This window comes from Microtus ochrogaster, chromosome 24 (assembly GCF_000317375.1).
Source record: "Microtus ochrogaster isolate Prairie Vole_2 chromosome 24, MicOch1.0, whole genome shotgun sequence".
NCBI lineage: Eukaryota > Metazoa > Chordata > Mammalia > Rodentia > Cricetidae > Microtus > Microtus ochrogaster.
This window is the reverse complement of record NC_022024.1, coordinates 15,351,641-15,375,585: the sequence shown is the minus strand read 5'-3', so window position 1 is coordinate 15,375,585 and position 23,945 is coordinate 15,351,641. Positions and strand designations below refer to the sequence as shown.

Sequence of the window (23,945 nt, the reverse complement as noted above, 5' to 3'; positions counted from 1 at the left end):
AGTTGAGGTTCCCTCCTTTCAGATGGTGTGTGTGTGTGTGTGTGTGTGTGTGTGTGTGTGTGTGTGTGTGTGTGTGTGTGTCAAGTTGACGTGAGACTAGCCAGCACAGGTGGATTATAGCCCTAACTCAACCACATTACCTAACTTCACTATGACTCTCTCACATAAGCTGCATTTTAAAAAATGCGCCCGTGTATGAAGAGATTACTCATCCTGAGTTGCTCCCTCGCTACGGAGAAACTGAAGAACTCATTCCTGTATGGACACGTACCCTGGAAGTGGAAGGGAAAGAGAGTAAATCTGTCTACTCATAAGCCTAGGACACACCTTGTGTCTTGAAGGTACCTTTTGGCAAGACTTAGTGTTCATTCAGCGCCTGCAATGGGCAAGGCATCTAGCGAATATGATGTGGGGGACCGGCCTCCACAAGTGCAGACTCATTATTGAGACAAAGACAAACATCCAATGTTGACCAAGGTTTCTTTTCTGCCTGATCCTGCAGTCATTCAGTTCCAAAGAAATACACAGAGGCCTACATTAAGTATAAACTGGTTGGCCTATTAGCTCAGGCTTCTTATTAACTGTTATATCTTACGTTAACCCATAATTCTTGTCTGTGTTAGCCACGTGGTTTGGTATCTTTTATCAGTGAGGCATTCTCATCTTGCTTCCTCTGTGTCTGGGTGACGACTGCAGACTGAGCCTTTCCTCTTCCCAGAATTCTCCTGTTCTGGTTACCCCACCTATCCTTCCTGCCTGGCTACTGGCCAATCAGCGTTTTATCAAAACACTATAAGTGACAAATCTTTACAGGGTACAAGACCATTGTCCCCCAGCCATCTAGGAAGCTAAAGAACAATGCAGTGTGTTATGTTTTATTAGAGCTAAGTGCCAGGGCCAGTGGGAGAGAATGGGAAAAAAGGAGAAAGATAATAGCAGAGTTATGTTGTGTGTCCAATACGCACTCGTGAACAAGTCTGAACCCTTGAAGCTGTATTTTTATGAGCTTCGTCTTTAGGTTGGATAAATGGGAATGAGTGAGGCATGGAGGAGGACCTGGCCCAGTAGCCTGAGACCCTGCATATATAACCACTCCCTTGTGCTGCCTCTCCAGGTTGTTACTTTTTTCTGCTGTATAGTACTCCATTGTGTAAAGGTATCACATTTTCTTTATCCATTCTTCAGTTGAGGGGCATCTAGGTTGTTTCCAGGTTCTGGCTATGACAAACAATGCTGCTATGAACATAGTTGAGCACATGTCCTTGTGGTACAATTGAGCATCCTTTAAATATATACCCAAAAGTGGTATTGCTGGGTCTTGAGAAAGGCTGTTTCCTAATTTTCTGAGAAATCACCACACTGACATCCAAAGGGGCTATACCAGCTTGCATTCCCACCAGCAGTGCAGAAGTGTTCCCTTTACCCCACAGCCTCTCCAGCATAAGTTGTCATCAGTGTTTCTGTCTTGGTCATTCTTACAGGTGTAAGATGAATCTCAGAGTTGTTTTGAATTTCATTTCTCTGATGACTAAGGATGTTGAGCATTTCCTTAAGTATCTTTCAGCCATTTTAGGTTTTTCTGTTGAGAGTTCTCTGTTTAGGGCTATACTGCATTATTTTATAGGATTATGTGATCTTTTGATGACCAATTTCTTGAATTCTTTGTATATTTTGGAGATCAGGCCTCTATCTGATGTGGGGTTGGTGAAGATCTTTTCCCATTCTGTAGGCTGTCGTTTTGTCTTGTTGACCGTGTTCTTTGCTTTAAAGAAGATTTTTAGTATCAGGAGGTCCCATTAATTCATTGTTTTTCTCAGTGTCTGTGCTGCTGGGGTTATATTTAGGAAGTGGTCACCTGTGCCAGTGCATTGAACCCTTTCTTATCATTGTCTAAGGCAGCATACATGCAGTATGGTGTGGGAGCAGGTGCTGCTTTACCATCTGTTCCAAGATTGCAAAAGTTAAAGAGCAAAAGCTTGGCCCTGAGCACCCGTGCTAGCGATTTGATGCTGCCTTTGGGGCATCTCAGCTTATGACTTGCTGAGGGTCTCACTTGTTGCAGAGGCTGGAGGTTGATTTAAGTGAGCAACTCAAATGGTCAATCATATGTTGTGGGAATTCCACGCTAGTCCTATGAGGGAAAGGTGGCTTAGCAGTATGTAGGACTCAAGAAATAGAAAACAAAACAAACAAGCGAAAAACTGGTCGTTCACTGAACGGTTGGAGAAACACTGCTCAGAAAACAGCAGTCCGCTCTCAGGTTAGCATACGCTGGTATCCTGTTGGCTTCTGTCCCTTTGACTTGTCCCGTTACTGGTGGCTTTTGAACACCTAACTCCAAAGACATAGCTGTTCTTTCCTGGTAAATTCAAACTTGTAAGTAGGGTCTGAAAATATAAAAAAATATGGCCCTGAGGAACAAAAAAAAAAAAGTCAACTGGTCTTCTTCATTTACAGCTATATGAGCATCTGTTGGTGTTAGATACGTTTGTGATTTCTCTTACTGACACTTCATGGGAAATATGTGTAAAGGGAGTAGCAGCTATAATGGGTGTCTCCTTGGAGCCACCCGTCGGTGCCCATGGAGCTCAGTCCCGATTCTTTCCCTGATCATGTGTTTGGATTTCCAAGTCGAAGTGGAACAAACTCCGCACTCTTAGCCAACTCCTGCCCCTCCTTAACCACACTGAAAGTTCTCTTTTCTCTAAATAGGAAAATATATTTGTTGATCGATCAAGGATGACCCCAAAGACTCCGATGAAAAATGAGCCAATTGATCTGTCAAAGCAGAGAATCTTTACTCCAGAAAGAAATCCCATCACGCCGGTAAAGCTGGTCGACAGGCAGCAGCAGGTGGAGCCATGGACGCCCACAGCCAACCTCAAGATGCTTATCAGCGCTGCCAGCCCCGACATAAGAGACCGGGAGAAGAAAAAGGGGCTGTTCAGACCCATTGAGAATAAAGAGGATGCGTTTGTGAACTCGCTGCAGGTAACTAACTAGCTATGCTCGGAGGCCTTGTGAGACTTCAAAGATTTACGAGATTATTAAAAAGAAAAAGGATGCCTGTCCAGTCACATACAGTGTTAAACATGGAGTCGTTTGGTTAACAGCTGAATTTTTTCTTAGATTCTTATTTTTCATAATTAATTTCTTTCTTCCTTTTCAAACCGCATTTTAAAAATAACATATTAGTAATTTGATTCAATAAAGAAACTTGGGTTCTGGTTTTTTTGTTTTTTTTTTTAAGCACTGTTGAGAATTTTTCATTTTAATAATTTTGACTAGGAAAGTTCTATTATTCTATTTGCTAGTTGGGGACTTTATTCAAGTTAAACTAGTTTAATGTACTTCTTTAATTTTATTTGCTTAGGTTTTTGGTTGGGAGAGTTCTTTTATTTTGTTGTTGACTGATTGGTTGGGTGTGAGTTGGGGGGTGTTTCTGCTGTTTTAGACACTGTTGTGTTGCTGTGAAGAGACCCCTTGACCGAGACAACTCTTATAACAGAAAGCATTTAGTTGGGGCTGGCTTACAGTTTCAGAGGTTTAGTCCGTTATGATCAGGGTGGGGAACGTGGCAGCGTATATGGCTCTGAAGAAGTAACTGACAGCTGTTGGCCTGCCTATCCGCTGGCCAAGAGGAAGACACTGGACCTAATGTGGATTTGAACCCTCAGAGCCCACCCCCAGAGACACACTTCCTCCAACAAGGCCACACCTCCTAATCCTTTTCAAATAGTGCCCCTCCCTGATGACTAAGCCTTCACATATATGAGGATCTGGGGGCCGTTCGTAACTCAAACCACCACAGCTGCTAGTGATTCAGCCCAAGGCTTTATACATAGTGGGCAAACCCTCTGCCACGAAGCCACATGCCCAACTCTTAACTCAGAAGGGTCTTAGGCCATCTTTAAATTACATACCACACAAAGATGTAGATCTGCTCGGTGAATAGCGTCTTCATACTGGTTTTTTTTTTTTTAAATACTATATTTATTATGTATACAATATTCTGTCTGTGTGTATGCCTGCAGGCCAGAAGAGGGCACCCGATCCCATTACAGATGGTTGTGAGCCACCATGTGGTTGCTGGGAATTGAACTCAGGACCTTTGGAAGAGCAGGCAATGCTCTTAATCTCTGAGCCATCTCTCCAGCCCCCAGACTGTTTTTAAAAGACCTAACAGTCAGTAATTTCCCCTCCCGCCCACGTTTTTTCTCCCAAGAAACATGACTTCCAGATTAGAGTCTTCTCAGCTATTTCAGCTATTTTTCTCCTTCTTTGGTGTATTATTTTTTTTAACGTTGTAAAATTTGCCAAAATACAGAAATTGGGAAAGAAAAGGAGATGTCTCAACTTAGAGCTTGAAGCTAATAGAGCAAAGGGCGTTTCATCTCACACACAGGCCACCGCCGTGGCAGAGGTTCCTCTGGGTGGCTGCATGCAGATCATGCCGTTTGGAGAGCAACTCCTTTGTGCTCAGAGCCAGAAACTGTTCATCGTTTCTCTTGTATGTCTGCTCTTTTCCCTGGCCTCCTTTCTGTGTTGTATTTGCTTTGAAAACCACAAGAATCCCAGCTTCAGGGGGTCACGAGTGGCTGTGGCTGAGTGCATCAGCTTCCGTGTCCAGAAGGTGAGGTCTGTGGTGCTCCCTGCTCCAGTTTTCCTGGGATAACACTCACACCGGCCACTGTCCTTAATCCCAGCACTTGGGAAGTAGAGGCAGATCAATCTCTGTGAGTTCAAGGCCAGCCTGGTCTACAGAGCGAGTTCCAGGAAAGCCAGGGTTATGCAGAGAATCTTTCAGGAACATATATTGATCCTGCAAAGAATGGTTGTATTCACCATTAGTGGAAGTACCGTCATTGGCCACGCACACATTCACAGGGTGGTGGGTAACCCATGGATTCCCAAGCGCCTGCCCGTCTCCACGAGGTAATGTGAGACATTGACTGATCCATGTCGCTGAAACTGTCACTTATCACTCTGTCAAGTTACCGGGTGGTCTGTGTCTTTGTGTGGCTCATAAGATTAAACTTCTTTCTATGTGACCACTGGCCGCCATGGTCGTTCCTCTTCTCTGTGATGGCCGTTTGTGTGTGTTGGTTTGTACTGGGTTGTTTTTCTCTCTCATAGTGATTTCTAGGAGATGGTTGTGTATTCTGCACACTAAACTCATCAATCACTGTGTTTCATATATCCCATATATCCTGGTTCAGTTGGTATTTGTTTTTCCCCTTTCTGATGGTTCTCAGCTCACAGAACTTATATTTAAGATGACTCTGTATAAATCCCTTCTTTTTTAAAAGTTTTTTCATTCTAATTTTTATTGTTTTCGCCGGAATCTTGAATGGTGTATATGGGACCATGTTGCCAATGGGCTTTCAAACATCAGCAGTTAAGGTGGTAACCTGGCATCTCTCCCCACCCTTCCTGTCCACTCTCCGTAGCTCGACGTCGTTGGCGACGGTGTCGTGGATGACTATGATAAGCAAAGGCCGAGCAGAAAGCAGAAAAGCTTGGGACTACTGTGCCAGAAGTTTCTCGCTCGCTATCCAAGTTACCCCTTGTCCACTGAGAAAACCACTATCTCCCTAGACGAAGTCGCCGTCAGTCTTGGTGTGTATCGCCCGATTAACTGGAAACCTCTCGTCTGTGACAGTGGGAAGCAGGTTACCTGGGGTGGGCCAGAGGCTTCAGGTAGGGAGTGGACGGAGCTGCTTCCATTGCCACCAGATCTCCCTTCAGTGTGCACAGAGTTCAAGGAACCCACAGGGCCAAACGGAAACTTTAGGGCTTTCAATCTTAAAAATGTCGGGGGTAGGGCTATAGCTGATTGGTAAAGAATTCGCTGATCATGTACAAAATAGGCTTACCCACAAATACAATACATAACACCATACAGAAAAAAAAAACTGTTTAACTGTTTTTATATTTTATATTTGTATTTGGAATCTAACAATATAAGCTGGGTCTGATGGCACATACCTATAATCCCAGTAAGCAAGAGGACTGTACACTTGGGGCCAGTGAGACCCTGTCTCTAGAGAAAATTACAGATTTTATTTTTAGTAATGCTTCAAAGAGTTTAGAACTAGTGTCATTGCCTATATAAAGCAAAAAATCAAGAGCAAGACCATGCTGCTTGAAACCCTGTGCTGTGGTCTTCACGGCCAGCCTGTCAGAACGGGAAGTGCACAGCTGGACATAACTCAAACAGCTAGGCTTCCTAACAAAGAAGAACGCCTGTGTTCACGTGGTAGGAGCATGTGTACTGTGGGACGCCCGCCTGCACAGCTGCAAATACATATACCGTCACTTTGGATGAGAGGCCCCTAGTGGACAGAGGCTCTGTTTCAGGATGATTGGATTGCTGACTGTGATTAAATAGAAATCACGCTAGTCTGGAGGTATGCTGGGGTATCCACTTAATAAACCAGGGAGCTTTCCATGTGGGGGATAAGCTAAATGAACGGTTAATAGTCATGTTCATAGCTGTCTGTCTTCCATAACCCAGAGAAACATGCCGGAGTAGTGGGCTGTCAGTCTGAGTTACCCGAGCTGACAGCCCTTCGGACTGTTGGAAACTGAGGTGATGGATAGGCACGGGCTAGGATCCGGGGTCAGCAGGGCCCAGCTCTGAACTTACCCACCTTGTAAGAGCTTTGAGAAGTTATTAACTCTTTCTTGTTTGTAACATAAACTGCCAAGATGTCACAGAGTTGAGCCAATGCGAGTAACGTGCTTAACTCGGTCCTGGCGGGGGTCCTGGAAAACGGTCTTGCAGAAAATGAGGGTTAACTACCAAATAGATCATCCTGTGTCCTCATTAGGCCTCAGGACGTCTTCCCCTGACCCCACCCCTTTGCCATGAGTTCAGCCAGAGATTTTCACAACAGCCTCCCAATGCCCCATGACGACACAGACCCACTAAAGTAAAATGTGTTGCCGTCTCTTCTCATGCAGGGTTGAAAGCTAGCGTCTCTCCCTAGAAGCTCTTTTCCTCAGTGATCATCTCCTGGCCTTGAGTCCGAATCCCCTGCTCCCTAATTTAAAAGGCCGCCATTTCCCCAAAGATGTGCAGAGTTTCACACTGTTGTTCCCAGAGTCGTGCAATGTAGATTTGACTCTGGAATTAACGAGGAAGCGTCTAAAGACCTTGTAATGACTTGAGTAAATAGAAAACAGGACAACATTTGAGTCCAGTAATGTTCTCACTCAGTTCCTAGGAAAGTAGACTTATAAAAAAACAGTAGTCGTCTTTAAGTCCATGTATGTACAGTTAGGGCCATGAGTAGATTTAATAAGACCACCTTAGTACAAAAGAAGGCAGAATTCCAGGGAAAACTGTCCTCCCAGTAAGCCGCCGAGGAGCCCACAGGCTTGAGACCTGTGAGTGGAAATTCAGCCCAGCCCCCTAAAGAGCGAAACTTGGGCATGTTTGAAATGACGAGTGATTAAGCTGGCAAGGGGCTGCCGCATTTGGCGTTTGCCGAAACAGCCTACCAAGTGCCCAGCTGCACGTTCTAACTTTCTCTCGAAGCAGTCCCAATGGTCCTTCCCCCCCCCCCCCCCCCCCCCCCGTCTTGTGCTGCCTGGCCACTAGGTGGAGACTAAACAGCTCACGATCAAGCACAGAATAACACAGCAGGCAGGCATATGGCCAGCTCCGGGGTGTCTCGGTTGCATTCACATGACATTTCTAATGGGAAGGTTTATGGGATGGTACAGGCTACACAGGGTGTGTTACTGTGTGGAAACAGACTGAAGAACCAGACCACTCTAGACAAGAGACTCCTGCCAGGACCTTCCAGCAGGCAGCTGACGCCAAGCCTGGGGTGGAGGACAGGCCAGTCGGGGTCATGAGTGGAATCATTCTGATTGACCGTGAAATGCCTCTTCATGTGTGTGGTGAAGAGAACTCCAGACTCTTCCTCAGTCCGGTGTTGTCTTTGTTATTTGGTGTCTTTGTTCTCTCTCTCAAGAACCCGAAACTGCCCTCACTGAGTCTGTTTCTGGCAGATGCAACAAATGGAGCCTCTTTTTAGCCAGTCTGGGTTTTCTTCAAAGGCCTGAAGGTTTTAGTGTGGATCCTTAGACGAGAGCAAAGGGAACAGCAGTCCCGGGGCCTGTCACTCAGGAGAGTGAGTCATGGACCAGAGATGTTTAAAATCTGCCTCCACTGTGACTCTGTGTTGGCGGGGGTTTAGGTGGCTCCAAATCCTGCACGTATTTAGATAAAATTAACAACTGTTGAGGACCCTTTATGTCTGTGTTCAAACTTAATTACTTTGTAAGGGAAGTACTATACTGTGAAGAGGTTAGGTAGCTACTTGACTTATAAGGGATAGATTGAGGCAGTCTGATTCTAGAACCTTCCACGCTTAACCAGCATACGTATTTTCAGACATTAGAAGAGAAGTCCAGCTTGGGAGCGGTGAATTCATTTTCGTGGTTGGCCTGTACTGTGCTTTGTGCTTCCCTGCTGGCCAGCTTGTTAGCCAATGGTGAACGAGAACGCAAGGAGGGTTACTACAAGCCGTGGCAAATAAAGGACTTGTGTTCTACCGGCAACATGAGAAGGGGACCAAGCCCTTGAATCTGGAGTAGCCGGTTCAAAACCGGAGGCAATATTTACCGTCCACTTTCCTTACCAGACTGTGCAGAGAGGGAGTATATTGTGTTATACCGTTCAAACCCCCAAGACAAAACAGTACTCTCTGGTGATGAGGTCAGAGTCTTTTTTTTATAGCTCTATGATTGTTAATCTTTGCTGTCAGTGTGCTGACAGGATTTAGGCTCATCACAGGGACACATCCTCTAGGTGAGCCTACCAGGGTATCTCCAGAAAGATCTGCACAGGCAAGGCCCACCCAGAATGTGGCAGCACAGTCCCGTGGGGTAGGGTCCCTAACAGACTGAAATGAGAAGGCAGGCCAGCTTCGTCCCTTTCCGTTTCCTGACTATAGGTGCAGCCGCCGCCTCCCATCCTGGCACTGTGACCTCTTCACCATGCTGGGCTGCCTCCCTGAACAATGAGTCAGTATAAACCTTCCATTGCCTTAGTCAAATATTCTGTCAGTCAGTGAGACAAGGAATTTAGGCAAGTCCCCCAACCCGTTAGGAGTGCAGGCGACTCGCAGCCAGCTAGTGTCCCGTAGGCATGGTTGCTAGACAGTAACATCAGTCAAATAGTTCACGGAACCTTTCCAGACCCTTCGGGCGTGGATACGCAGAAATGTCTACTTGTGTGATGTCATCTGCCTTCTCCTTTTGCCAACAGGTGTGGAGAGAAGACGCATCTATGACATCGTCAATGTGCTGGAGTCCCTGCACCTGGTCAGCCGGGTGGCGAAGAATCAGTATGGTTGGCACGGTCGACACAGCCTGCCCAGAACCCTGAGGACCCTGCAAAGACTGGGAGAGGAGCAGAAGTACGAAGAGCAGATGGCCTGCCTCCAGCAGAAGGAGCTGGACTTGGTGGATTATAGGCTCGGGGAGCGCAGGAAAGATGGCTCCCCGGATCCCCAAGATCAACACCTACTTGATTTTTCTGAGTCCGACTACCCTTGTGAGTCCACTATGAGTTCATGAAAAAGCAAAGGGAGTGATGGTCTCTGGAAACTGGGAACAGAGTCTTTTGACAGCGGGGTGGGGTGCGCTCTTGCCCTGGCCGCCAGCCGAGCTGCCCACTCCACCTCACTTGTGACAGTTCTCCTGGTCAGAATGTAGGAGCCACAGAGACCGATAACCACATACTGTTTGCCTTGAGACTTCACACTGAACGCATTTTTCTTCTCAGAGCATTTTATTCAATTATCTTGTTTGAGTAGATTGCTAAGAAGAACAACCCCCATAGTTGAGTCTGTTATGTCTTCACTGTTCTTCCTTTACCCCAACTTCTCTGTCTCTTCTCTCTGAAGCATTGATACCCATCAGTCCCACATCCCCCTGTTTTGAGAATGGCACATAAAGGCATCACTGACACGCTACCTTGCACTATTGGACGCTGACGAAGGGTAGAATGGTTTTATTTAGCTCCCACCATAAGGAAGTACTTACCCTATAGCCAGAGGAGACAGTCATCTTATGGGGGTTCTGCCATCCACAGAAGCACACAGATAATCGGTGTCCTGTTTGTGTAAAGGCAGGCCCTACTGTTAGGGTGCCTTCTAGACATGGTGATGACAGAAAAATGGGGTTCTTGGGTTGGGAAGATAGCTAAGGACCTGAATTCAGATCCCCAGTACCAAGTAAAGTCAGGTACCTCGGTGGTGTGTGTCTATGACCCTAACACTAGGGAGGCAGAGGAAGTAGGATCCAAGGGGCTCCCTAAATAGTCAGTGAGCTCCATGTTCTGTGGGAGACCCTGTCTCAACAAATAAAATCGCAAAGGAGTTGTCGACCGTTGGGCTCCGCACGGATGCGCAAAAACCCGCTCCACGTGAGCATGTACGCCCATCCACACGAACACGTACACACACAACACATAAATGGAGTTCTCGCTTTTGAGAGGAGAGTCGATGTTCTAAAAGCAGCTCCTGGTCCCTACCCCCATCCTTTTATCTGTCTGCATTCATCTCTTCAGAGCTGCTTAAGGAAACCTGCCATGTGGCTTCTGTTACGTGATGTGAGCATGAACTATTAAGAACAGTGGAAAATCACCGCCCTGTTATAAGATGTGGGGAGATCCTTCCGATTTCTTTACGGGCTTATTTTTGTGATGTGCTTCCAGTGGCTTCTGCCTGTTACCCGATGATCCCGCCAATGCTGGCGGAGTGAGGAGTGGCGGAGCTGGGGAACTGGTCGCAAAGTCTTTCTTGTGGCAAAGCCGCGTTTTGATGATTTCTATTCTCTTTCCCATTTTAGCATCTGCAAACAGTCGGAAAGATAAATCTCTCAGAATTATGAGCCAGAAGTTTGTCATGCTGTTCCTTGTCTCCAAAACCAAGATTGTTACCCTGGATGTGGCTGCCAAAATCCTCATAGAAGAAAGCCAAGACACCCCAGACCACAGTAAATTCAAAAGTAAGAGCTTTCACCTAATCCATGTATCAGCACAAAAGGGCCGGATTGCTGACACTGCTTCCTGCCTCTGAAATAAATATATCCAGAGAGGGTTTTTATTGACGGTGGTGGTTTTGGAGAAATGTAGCCCTTGTGCTCATAAAAGCCCTGCGTGCAGTAAACAGTCAATCAGCTAAGAGAACCCCCACCAGATCCACGTCAAGCTCCTTTCTTTCCCTCCACGGTTATAGTGGACAGGGCGAATCAGAACGCTCCCCCGAGAGCCCGGGAGGGTGTGATCGATTAGCATTTCTCTTTGGTGATGCTACATCTGGGACAGAATGCCTGAGTTTTCTTTCCCCTTCTCTCCCCATCCCCCGCCTACTTCTCTGAAGGCTGGAGGTGAAAGTTTTCTACAGGTAAGCACCCCAGGAATGGCCAGGGCTGGGGGGGGGGGCGGGGACAGGGCTGCTCCAGAGGAGAGAGCCTCTGGGTGTTGCACGCACGCTTGAACCTCCCTTTCCCTTTGAGCTTAGCTGCAGGGTCCGTGCCCTGGTAAAGAGCCAGGGGCTTATCATTCTCCAGTAGTGTTTTGGTTTTGGCTGGAATAATAGCCATCCTGCGGGTGAAATGGTTAAGATAAAGCCAGACCCTGGCAGTAACCCTGACTGACATCAAGTAGACATGTAACCCTCCCTTCAACTCTTGACTAGAAAAGCAGACAGGCCATCTTGTCCTGTTTTTTAACACACCATCTGAGTCGTGTGTCATCCTCCCCCCCCACACACACACACACTTCATACATGCATTTTCCAAAGATTCTCCAGTGTGCTTTCGATGCAGATCTCACTCATCAGGCCTCTCCAGCTTGGCCGGGGTTTCAGGTGAGCACCTGCTCTCTTTCAAAACTGTACCCCATGACCTTGAATCTTCCACGTCCTGTGTACCAGGAGTGTGGGTTCACAGAGACTCTGGGGAATCCCTGTCATTGTCACAGGTCAGCACCTGTGAGGCGGGCGGCACCACCTCTTGCTGGGGGACAGGCGAGACAAGCTTTTGGTGGCCACATACCAGAGTGATATTCACTAAGCCTTTCATCCCAGCCTGTCTCCCCCCGGTATTTTTGCTATCACGAAGCTCCCTGCCTGTCCGCAAAGGGCTCTTACACAAGATGTGTCGTTGTGGGAAGGAAAGGGCACATTGTCCTCCCCTGATACTGTGTGTCTGCATGTGCTTCATGTGCATAGCTCTCCACTGATACCATGACAGCCGTCAATCTCATGTCACCTGTCGTCTGGAGGTTCACGTGGTAGCCAAGGAATGTTCCCTGTTATGTAAACTAAAATACAGTGGCATTGCACATGGCTTGACCTTAGCTGTGTTTTCTATCTTCAAGCAAAGGTACGGCGCCTCTATGACATAGCCAATGTCCTAACCAGCTTGGCACTGATAAAGAAAGTGCACGTCACAGAAGAGCGAGGCCGTAAACCAGCCTTCAAGTGGATCGGGCCCGTGGACTTCAGCTCCATTGGTAAGGAGATGGGTTCTGCTGAGGACCTGCTGTGGAGTTCCAGCAAAATCGACCTCTCCCCGATCTCTATGTCACATTGAATGTTACACTAGTGACGTCGCTCTTGGACTCATAATTACTGTCCCGCAAACTTAGGTGCTGTTGCCTCATTCACATCAGGAAGGAAAATACTAGAAGACCACGGGTTTACGTAACTGCTAAAGTATACTCATTTGTGAACTTTTCCCTGAAAAATTTGGGACTTCAAATTTAAAGAGACACTTCTGAACTTGGGTGATTTCTACATCCGCAAAATAAGCCACTGTTTTTCAGGGAGCTCCCCCATAGCATTTAAAAACTACGATCAGTTACTCACAAAGCTGGCACAAGATAAGGTACCTTCTAAATCTGGTAGGGACATATTGGATGCCTTTTATGTCATTTAGTTAAAAGGTTAAACATACCATGATTTTGCTAAACCACATCAAAGGAACAGTTAATATATGTGTGGCCAGGGACTGGATCTTCTGTGCAAGGGACCTTACATGCAGCCATGCTGCCTGAGCACCAGCTGTTCAGATAATGTTTGAATTGCCCTTTCCGTGTTGGTATGGTGATACAAATTTGTGTCACATAACTAGGGCTTATAAAAGATACAGCTCTCTGCCTCCTTGGTAACATATTAATGCTGGAGGAAGGCTGCTTGTTCGTCCCGGCCATCCAGAACTGAAATAATCACACAGAAACTGTGTTATTTAAAACACTGCTTGGCCCATTAGCTCTAGCTTCTTATTGGCTAACTCTTACACCTTCATTTAACCCATCTTCGTTAATCTGTGTATCACCACATGCCTGGCTTACGGGCTAAAGTTTCCAGCGTCTGTCTTCTGCGGGGAGTACGTGGCTTCTCTCTGACTCCGCCCTTCTTTCTCCCAGCCTTCAGTCCAGTCCTCCCTGCCTAGCTTTGCTCCTCCCCACCCTGCCCTGCTGTAGCTCAAAGCAGTTCTTTATTCATTAATGGTAATCACAGCATACAGAGGAGGGAAATCACACATCATATTAGGATCTAGATAAAAATCCCCTTAAAATCAAGACTAACTACTTCAAGCCAGCAAGAATTTACTGTGTAGACTGCAGGCCGTTTACTATACTTAATGCCACGAGAGATTTAACTTTTGTGTGGAGTGGTCCCTGCCTACGTGAAAGAAAAGACTTCATAGTTTTTGTTGTTTCTGTGCCTTTGGCTTCTCTTCACCTGTGATACCCTCTCCTTATCAGCATTCAAAATAGTCGTGCCTTGCTTAGTGATAGGCTTGCATTCTGAGATACACGCCGCCACCACCCAGCACCCCTTCACATTATTTTTTTTCAAATGTAGAATTAACATTTCTTTTCCTTTTAGGATTAAAACATCGTGTACATGATTAGTCACCCATACCTGTGCAGATGAGTGCACCCATGAGCACGGATGCCAGAAACAGCAGAATCCTTGGAGCTGGGTGTTGGCGCACGCCTTTAATCCCAGCAGGGGGGGGGGCATAAGCAGGTGGATCTCTGTGAGTTCGAGGCCAGCCAGGGCTACACAGAGAAATAATGTCTCAAAATAATAATAATAATAATAGTAATAATAATAATAATAATAATGAGAAGGTTATTTCCAGGAAAGTAGTCCTTGAAAAATGAGGCAGATTTTTTATATATATAAAACAAGCAAAACCTGATTAAATTTGTCCCCACTGGACCAGCTTTATAGACTTGTCAGAAATTCCACAGACCAGTGAGATGCCTGAGCACGTAAAGAAAGGCCCTTGCTGCCAAGCCTGGTAATTTTGTCCGAGAATGCAGAGAACCCAAAACAGAAAGAATAACCACCTCCCCCAAGCTGCTCTCTGATCTCCAATGCGCGCGCGCACATACACACACACACACACACACACACACACACGCACACACACACACACACACGCACGCATGCACACAAAACTCTAAAATAAATGCAATAACATTTAAATGCCTAAAGTAGTCTTAACATTATAAGCAAAGGATAAGTATATCTTGCGGATATAAAACACACTAGCAGAGCAGTTTTACAAAGAAGAAAAGGAATCAAACTTAATTGATGTAGCAAACCAAACCTCAAAGACATAAGGGAAGATGGACGGAAAAGAATGAACAAAATGATCAGTATGAACTATTTGTGATGGCAGAGAATGTGCACAGATTACCCTCCCCACCGTTAAAAGGTAAAGCCTGCGCAGTGGCCACACTGACCCAATGATCAGATTTCCTCCTCCATAAGTAAGCAGGCATTCATATGACTGTATTCCAGAAGAGGAGGGACAGGAAAGAGCCTGAGAAATCAACACTGATGTAGAAACTGCCATAGAGTCCTCAGGTCTTGTGAAAGATACAGAAATCCAATCTCAAGAAGCACTCAGACACACACACACACAATCTAAGAGACCTGACAACAGAAAGTAAAGGAGTAGCAAAAAAATATACCCTGCAGTTAGAAATAAGGAGTAGCTATATTTACATTAGATAAAATAGGGTTAACATCGTAAATGGTAAAAAGAAACAATGGGCATTTAGTCATAAAAGGATCCATTCAGCGAGTATATAAAGCCATCGCTCCTAGGTGTCAAAGGAGAGATGGGCTGTAATGTCACAGTGGTGGTTAGCTTTCCATTCAGCACTTGAGAGGTAGAGGCAGGTGATCTCTATAGTTCGAAGCTACCCTGGTCTACAAGGTGGGTTTCAGGCCAGCCAGTGCTACATTGAGAGACTGTCTCTGAATGAATGAATGAATGTGAATGAATGAATGAATGTGAATGAATGAATGGTGGAGGCTTCGCTGCTCTTAGCATTGGGTGTGTCATCCAGATTTTAATTATCAATGAGGGAACATCCTTGTGAAAGTGTACCATTAGAGTAAATGTTAGATGCATACTGATGTCCCTGCCACTCTCCTGCCCTGCGAACTCTAGCTGCCTGCCACCGTGCCTTGGTCCTCCAGCTGCACCTCAGCTTGGGGAGACTCTCGGGTTCCTGCACCCCAACCTAGAAACATCCTTCTGGCAGTAATTTCGGACAGTCTAAGCTTGCTTAATTTCACGTCTGCTCTAAGGGGTCGCCGTCTTCCCGCATCCCTTGCCTAGTGTCGTAAGAGCCACGGGTATATACATTCCTGTTCAGTGTTTTATTTGATTCAGGAGAGCGGGTAGCTATGCCCCCTGGGACTGACTCGACCTATTTCTTCTTTTTGTCTTGTACTTGTGATTTTATAAAGGTGACATATATTGGGCTTTTGTTACGTGACAGTGAAAGCCATCAAGATTTATTTTTGGTTCAGTTTCAAAGTCGCATTAGGTCAAAGCGCATTTTTTAAAAGTCTAGCTGGACTTTTTCAGCGTGTCAAATCAGATTTATAATTAAAATCTGTACACTCTGAGCGTATAAGAAATGAGCACAAATAAACAAGGCAGCAATGACCGGCCAGACCGTGGGGATGGCTGCCTGAGCTACAGAAATGTCCATCTTTTTATCTTGAAGCATAAAATGGTCTTCAGGGCCCAACCTTCCATCCCTATTCTGTTCATCAGCACGTCAGCCCTGATGTCTGCTGACCTTATTCCTGTGGTCACTTGGTAACCAAGCCTCTACTTGTGCAAGAAAAAAAGTAATAAAGCAAAGTAGAAAAGTGGGGCTCTCCTCTGCATTGCCCTGAAGCTTTGCAGTGAGAAGCTGATCTCGATTCATCCTGAAAGTGGATCTCAAACCACGCATGTGGAGCTGAACGTGGCCGGGTTTCCTTTGCTGTCGGACCCTAACCGAGCATGAAAATGCTGGGCCTGTTCTAATTCAAGTTGCAGAACATCTTGCTCCAGTTCGGTTGCAGTTGGGATAATTTTAGGATGCATATGGGCTCGTTCTCACGTTATAGTTAGCCATTTTTTCTTTTCCAGTATATGGAAAGAAATTGGGGTTTGAGATAGCTCATAAAATTCCTCTGATGGTCTTAGTTTTGTTTTTGTTTTTTTTTTGTTGTTGTTGTTTATAGGATAACTCCATTTCAATTGTAAGTTTAAAGCAATCTCTTTATTTTTTATTTTTATTTCATGTGCTTTGGAGTTTTGCCTGCATGTATGTCTTGTGTGGGGTGTCCAATCCTCTGGAACTGGACTTCTAGACAGTTGTGAGCTGCCCTGTGGGTGCTGGGAATCGAACCTGAGTTCTCCTGAAGGGCAGCCATCTCTCCCGCCACTCAAAACCATCCCTTAAAAAGGTGAAAATTATCCTAGACGGTAGCTGTGTAACAGCACTGCCGTTCTGATTTTCTCCCCCTAGACGAAGAATTACTAGATGTCTCTGCCTCTGTCTTACCGGAATGGAAGAAAGAAACGTATGGCCAGATCCGAGTGTGTGCGAAACAGAGGCTGGCTCGGTACGGTTCCTTTAACACGGTTCAGACGTCTGAGAAGATAGAGAGGAAAGTGAGCTCTGAGCCCAGCAGCCCACAGGGAGGAAAACAAGGTACGGGCCCTTGCTCCACCTCTGGAGTCCTTGAGTTGCCATGGAAAAGTAGCCATGGTGATATGCAGGCGTTTTTAAATGATCTCTCTAGACTATGCCGTTTTTCTCAACAGCCAACTCTTCACTTGCCTGAAGTCAAACAGTTACTGGCTGCAAAAGAGATGCTGATTTCACAGTGTGTGAGCATAGCCCCGTGCCTGAAATTGATCCAGTCAGCCTTGATCAATTGGCTTGCTATGCTGGCCCCTTTGATATATCACAGAAGTTTATAACTTGGGAAACAACATTTGTTTTTCTCTCTTACTTATTCTTAATGAGACCTGAAATCACCATTAATAGCTACGGTCTGAAAATTGCCCTTTCTGAAACAAAGCCAGAGTGGCTTTGGAGTGGTCTTCACAACCCCTCAGCCTGGAGGAACTGTCTGTGTTATGTGTGTCTGCACAGCATGGCCCCCGCTGCACCTGTTAACCCTTCACGTTCCCTTGCAGGATCAGCCTATTCCCTAGAAATTGGAAGTCTGGCAGCCATCTACAGACAGAAGGTAGAAGACAAATCCCAGTAAGTCGCCTTTAAGAACCCAGTCACGGTCAGGTCGTGTTGCCGTTCCTGGTGGAGATGGAGAGGTTGACAGCCATGGCCAGCGGACACACCGACGGTTGATAGATTCACTCTGACTTCCAGAGCTCAGTTTCTCGCTTAGGGAGGCCGTGGTTGGAGAGAAGTACTCAACCTGCAAAACTGGCCCTGGGTGAAGTGGTGGGTCTCAGTCATGTGTGCAGCCAAGCAGAAACCCACATCCTCTACTTTCCAGAGGTTAATCTAGTTCAAAACATGAACGAAACACATTCGCGTATTGTATAATACGATATATGGCCAAAACATTAAAATCTCATAACGGGGCTTAGTTTTGAATGAGGGCTGAGGGCTGCCTAAGCATTCTTTATTAGTACTGAGCAAACGGAGAGGAAACAACAAAGTACCAACCCCGGTAGATACATGCACTTCCTCACCGCCCACTTTCTAGGTAAACTCAACTAGCTTTCCTTTACATCAGTCCGGCCCAGCCTCACTTCCACCCGTACTCTCTGAGTAACCAGGAAGCTGGCCTTTGCCGTCAAACGGACCTGCAGGGAGGTCCAGCTTCACATCCTTAGAACCGGAGCGGGTGGATTAACTGAGCTTGGCTTGGGTTTTCCTCATCAGTAAGTGGGAACAGGAGTAGCTATGACTACAGTATGGTACCAAATGTCCGTCAGGGGCCAAGTGCTTGATACTCGATAACCATGAGCTGTGGGAGAACCAGTGTCAGCCAGTGGTCTGTCATCTGAGAGCCCAACAGCTCTTCCCATGTTGGCCTCATGTCGTCCCTAGCCACCCATCAAGAGTTCCTTGGTCTGCCTCTGTGTGCCCAGGGGGGACATTTGAACATCGTCCGAGCAGTCTTGCCTCACTTCTGACTTGGACAGCAGTGAATCAGGGGCTGTGGTAGAACTCGGTGACTTGATGGTAATCAGCTTTTCTCTTTATTACAGGGGGGAAGCCTTTGCCAGCAAGAGAGTGGTGCCTCCAGCAAGCAGCTTGGACCCTGCGCTCCCCGCTGACTCGGAATACTGTGTCAAGTCTTTAGCCCACCCAGTATTTTCTGTTGCTCAGCCAGATTTGCAGGCTTCTTCCACGCAGAATGGCCTCCACGCACAAGCAGGTGGCCACATTCCTCCAGCCACCTCAGACGCAGAGAGCTTGAAGCCAGCTCTGCTCGCTGGCCAGCCCCTGGTCTACGTGCCCTCCTCGCTGTTCATGCTGTGTGGGAGCCTGCAGGAGGGACTGTCCCCAGAGCTGAGAGCAGAGGAGGATGGTGGCTCAGAAGTCCCGGCTGACCTGTCCTTGGCACCCTCGGCTCAGAAGCGCCTGTGTGAGGAGAGGAATCCCCACAAGGAGGATGAGCCTGCTGTGAAAAGGCAGAGTCAGGAATTTGAAGACAGCCCCTTATCCCTAGTCATGCCCAAGGTAAGGAATTGTGGGTAAATGTGTCTGGTGTCATCTCGTTGGCTCGGAGCTTAATAGAGACAGGTGCTCTGAGGCAGTAGACTCTGGACTAGAAGCGTATTTCATGCGGTCCTCATGTCTTTAATGAAGCTCCAGACTAGCTTTCCCAAAAAAATCTTACCATAAGATAATACTATAAGAAAAGTAACTTTTATTTTAGCAAAATAAAAAAATCACACTTCTTATGAAAAGCCAAAAAAGTATAGAGAAGAAAAAAGCTTGCTTGTTAGTACAGGGTAATAATCGTTGTTAGTGTGTTTGTATATTCCATCTCAGTGTTGTTTCATGAACAAAAAAAAAAAAAAACAAGTTTGGAATCATCTGGGCCCTGGAAACAGTGGGGTACCTGAATCGGGGATGTGAATGGCTCTGGAAAGCCGGCTCTGGGCTGGGTCAGTGCTCTGCGCTGCCCAGCGATCCTGGTTCCTTAGCTACGGAATGAAACAGACAAAAAGATGAGCTGTCTGTGTCCCGCTCCCCACAGTAGCCACGCAGAAGTTAATGAGGTAGAACCAACCAGTGAGGCTGGGAGAACCAGAGCGCGCTCCTCTCAGCAGCGTGCTGACTTGGCGCGCTGCGTGGAGATTACTCCATTAAGAGCCTTTCCCTTCTGCCTTTCTCCCGCCAAAGTGGTTTTTTCTAGTTTTATATGTAGCTCAGCATTGCAGATTAGAAGTGTGAGAAGGAAATAGAGTTGGTAAGAATGGGAGGGAGATTCCAGCAGGTAGAGGAGAGAGTAGCCAAAATGCGTCACGTACCTGCGTGAAATTGTCAAAGAAGTAACTTAACAAAAAGTAAATCAAATTTTAATTAGAGGCCCACGGTGATGGCGCACGCCTTTAATCCCAACACTCGGGAGGCAGAGGCAGGCGGATCTCTGTGAGTTCGAGGCCAGCCTGGTCTACAGAACTAGTTTCAGGACTGCTAGGGCTGTTACACAGAGAAACTCTGTCTCAAAAACCTGAGCCATTAATCCAACTGACACCTGGCTGTTTTCTCGTCTATATGCTATCAATTTTAAGAGAACTCTTCTATCTAAAACTGACTCCTGGAATCCTGACTTGGCTTCTCTGCTTTCTGGTTTGGTCGTGCTTAGAGACCGTCAAACTCCACAGCCCTCGCCTCTCCTGTGACTGCGGGAGACGGGAGATCTACGCCCCGGGAAGCCTCCACCTGTGAAAAGGGTCAGCCCCCGGCGGATGAAGAAGTTTCAGGAAAGGCCGTGACAAACTGCTGCTTCCTTGCTTCTGCATGTGGAAACCCTTCGAGAAATCCAGACGCAGAGAAGCCTTCAAACGGAAATGACGTCACCAAAGACCCCGCCCTGCTGCAGTATCTGTACGTGCAGTCTCCAGCAGGTAAGGGATGCCCGTGCTGGTCACACCATGCGTTCCCATCTCTGCCCGCGTCACCAGACCAAGGAGAGCAGTAAATTGTCGGGCTGGGCCCATCTCACTCCAGGTCCCCACAAACAAAGGTCAAGGCTCCTGTCCTCTGTTCAACAACTGCGGGGGTAATGGGATACATTTTAAATGCATTATACTTTATCTGACGAAGAAACTGCCCACTTCTTAGACGATTCCCAATTCCGTCAAGTTGATAACAATGATTGGCCACCAGGTTTCTGAGATACCTTCGGTCCAGTCCCGTGCTGGTTTCAGTCTGGTCTGCCAGGCAGAGGAGAAGGGTGTTTCTTCATCTGCCATGTCCTCAGCTTGCATTGTTGCCTCTGGGACATCTCAGTGTTGAGGACACCTTAATATGGAAGCACAGACTCGTCCGCTGTAGAACTGAAATCATAGTGCAATATGAAATTTTTCTTTGGTTGGTTTCTTTGGCTTTTTTTTTTTTAAAGTATTTCTCAACCATAAGCCATTATTAGGCGATTGAAGGAAACACATGAACTCCTCAGAATGTTTCAGAGCAGACAACTTAGTACATGGGCGTATAAAGAAACAATTCCAGTAAGATTAAAGTAAAAAGCTAATTTTTTAGTTATCTACACTAATAAGAAGACCCAGTAGCAACTGGGCAGTGGTGGCACGCGCCTCTAATCCTCACACTAGGGTGGCAGAGGGAGGCAGATCTCTGAGTTCGAGGCCAGCCTGGTCTACAGCGTGAGGTCCAGGACAGTCAGGGCTACACAGAGAAATAAGACATCTAGCGGCAAGTCCAGAACGCTGCACACTTCCAAAGCTGTGATTGTTAAACATAATAATAAGACCTTCAGTCTAGAGTCTCAGTGTGAGGTAGCCATGTCAGCTCAGATCCAGGTCTTCTTCCTTGAGTGTGGCACTTTCTCAAGAGAGCTACCTCTCCAGGCCCCACTGTACTTTTCAGTATTGCCAAAGTATCATTCAGACACTTAGGAATTCTTGCTTGCGATCACTGAGGGAAATAGAAATTTTTGGCTAGAAGTTCATAGCAATCAAAGTAGAGGTTTTCGTACCGAAATTTTATTTTCCCCTTCATTTTGGATTCGGTGCAGTCCCTACTAAAACTCCTCAACAGGAGGAGGAGGAGGAGGCGGCGGTTCAGTAAGGTGTTTATTGAGTCATCATGAAGACCTGGTTCAAATCCCCAGAGCCCATGCAAAACTGGGCACGGTGGTACATATCTCCATATTCCCTGCATTCCTGTGGAGAAATGGGAAACTGAGGCAGGAGAATCCTTAGAAGCTCTCAGGACAGCTAGCCTGGTCTATGCGATGGTAAACAAGAGGCCCCGCTTCAGAGTAGAAGGTGGATCCAGCCCCCAAAGTTTTCCTCTTATCACCACGCCCACCCACATTCACACACAAATGCATGCATCCCCGGAGAAAGAAATTAAAGAGTTCTCTGTGGGCATTGACCACAAGACCCTGCAGGTAAAGGCTGACATGCAATCTTGTCACCAGTGTGATGTAGCTGTGTCAGCTGGAAGAGCACAGCCAATATGCTCACCCTCGCCAGAGAGAAGGTTCCATCATGCGTTGATCTATTTTGAACTCCGCTGGAGGAGCCATGAGGGACAGTGAACATGAAGGGGATCTTGTCCTGTGATTTTTCACCTGGTTCTCCTTCTGTTTCAGGGTTAAACGGCTTCAACATGCTCTTACCAGGCAATCCGACCCCCCACGCTGTGGGGCCGTCACCGTCGGGTCAGCTGCCGTCCTTCGGCGTTCCTTGCATGTTCTTGCCGTCTCCAGGTTTGGCCCCCTTCCCAGTTCTCTATTCTCCGGCGATACCCGCGCCCATTTCTTCAGCTCCCGCCACTCTCCCAAACACCGGACCCATGAATTTCGGCTTGTCCACCCTGGGATCCACAGCGCACCTTCTCCTCAGCCCTGCAGCCATGGTCAGCCCGACGACGCCCACCATCCCTTCTTCAGATTCTCAGCTTCAATGTCAGCCCTCGCTCAACCTGAGCCCAGGGATGCCAGGCTCACACGGCGTCATCCATCCCGAGTCCCCCAGTTACAGGAGACATCCCGTGTCAATGGTAAAAGTAGAACAGGTAAGACCCGAGGCTTGGTCACTCCGTGATGGGGTATGCCGGCATACAGTTAGCTTTCTTCTCAGTCACTTGACGGACACAAGAGGTATTACCTCAGGTCCTGCCTGGTTTTCAGTGGGAATTGTGTTATCTGCTTCTTCCACAGAGCTCTGGGCTCCAAAGCAAGAGGTGTCATACTTTAAGACAAATCTTCCCAGTTTGCCGAGGGTAGAAGGAACGTTATTGGGCATAGTTATAATTGATCCCTGCACTCGGACAGTCTCCTGACCTGGCGCTCGTCTCTTCAGGCTGCTTGAGGAGACCATCCTAACTTTAATGATACGGCTGTAGGACAGCCTGGGAGCTTGGGTTGCACACACTCCTGAAAACACACACGGACAGTCACTGCCCCTGTAGTCAGTGCTGCGTTTGTCTCTCAGATTCTTTTGTAGTTGAGCCAGTAAAACCTCTTCCGTTCTTGTCACACCGTGTTCAGAATCACTCATTCCTCTCAAGAAACGTTATTATGTGTGACTAAAAGTCGTTGGAGGTAGGTTATTCAGAGGTTCAGAAGTCTGCTGTATATTTAAATAGTCACATTAGTTTTCTGACTCGATTTTGTTTTGGTTCAGTTTTTTGCAGCGCTGGAAGTCAAACCTTGGGCCGCACATAAACTAAACAAACGTTCTGCCACTGATCCACACCCCGTGCCCAACATATGCTTTTTCAAAAAAATAACGTTTTTATTAAATCTTTGAGGATTTCCCTGCAGCATTTGGATGATATTCATCCCCTCCCATCCCCGTCCAGCTTGGTTTTCTCCCACTTCGTCTTTCTAAGCTCCCTGAGTCCACCCTGTGTTGGCCAGCCCTTCCTGGGCATGGGGCCTGCCCCCGAGTGTGGTCAGTGTGGCTGGTGTCACAGCGTCAAAGAGCACTGCCCCTCCCTCTCACAGCAGCTGACCGAGGCCAGGAGCTCCTCAACTAGGGCCTCTATCTCCTTAACCGTTGTTACATGTATGTTACATGTTCCTAAATATGTATATGAAGTTTGCTCATCCCTTGTCATGGCGTTTGTGTGTATAATTTCAGGGCTGACCACTTGGTACTGCATAACCGATTTGGGTGCTCTTCCCTGAGAAACACGATTTTTCCCACTCCCCTCCTCCGTAGTTACCTATAGTTCTGTGTCTTGTGTTGTGCCCCCTGAGACAAACGTTGGTCTGACTTGAGTTTACATATAGCTCTGTGTGTGCTATCAAATATACCATCTGTCTGTCAGCACAGCGCCTTTTGAGAGCTAGTTATGGGCCAGGCACTGATCCAGGCAGTGCCAGTAGAGAATCAGGATCACGCTCGCTTCCATTGTCGGG

At 46.9% G+C, this 23,945-nt stretch overlaps 1 protein-coding gene across 1 annotated transcript in view; it reads left to right on the top strand.

The window, feature by feature from the left end:
* The window catches only part of E2f7 (E2F transcription factor 7), a 30,411-nt gene that overhangs the window by 5,856 nt on the left and 610 nt on the right, over positions 1-23,945 (top strand). Inside the window, exons 2-12 of the mRNA XM_005358079.1 lie at positions 2,713-2,991; positions 5,451-5,619; positions 9,284-9,571; positions 10,450-10,452; positions 10,870-11,028; positions 12,404-12,538; positions 16,865-17,050; positions 17,542-17,611; positions 18,586-19,060; positions 20,196-20,457; positions 22,170-22,594. Coding sequence (XP_005358136.1) covers positions 2,713-2,991; positions 5,451-5,619; positions 9,284-9,571; positions 10,450-10,452; positions 10,870-11,028; positions 12,404-12,538; positions 16,865-17,050; positions 17,542-17,611; positions 18,586-19,060; positions 20,196-20,457; positions 22,170-22,594 — 2,451 coding nt within the window. The remainder of the gene's footprint in view (positions 1-2,712; positions 2,992-5,450; positions 5,620-9,283; positions 9,572-10,449; positions 10,453-10,869; positions 11,029-12,403; positions 12,539-16,864; positions 17,051-17,541; positions 17,612-18,585; positions 19,061-20,195; positions 20,458-22,169; positions 22,595-23,945) is intronic.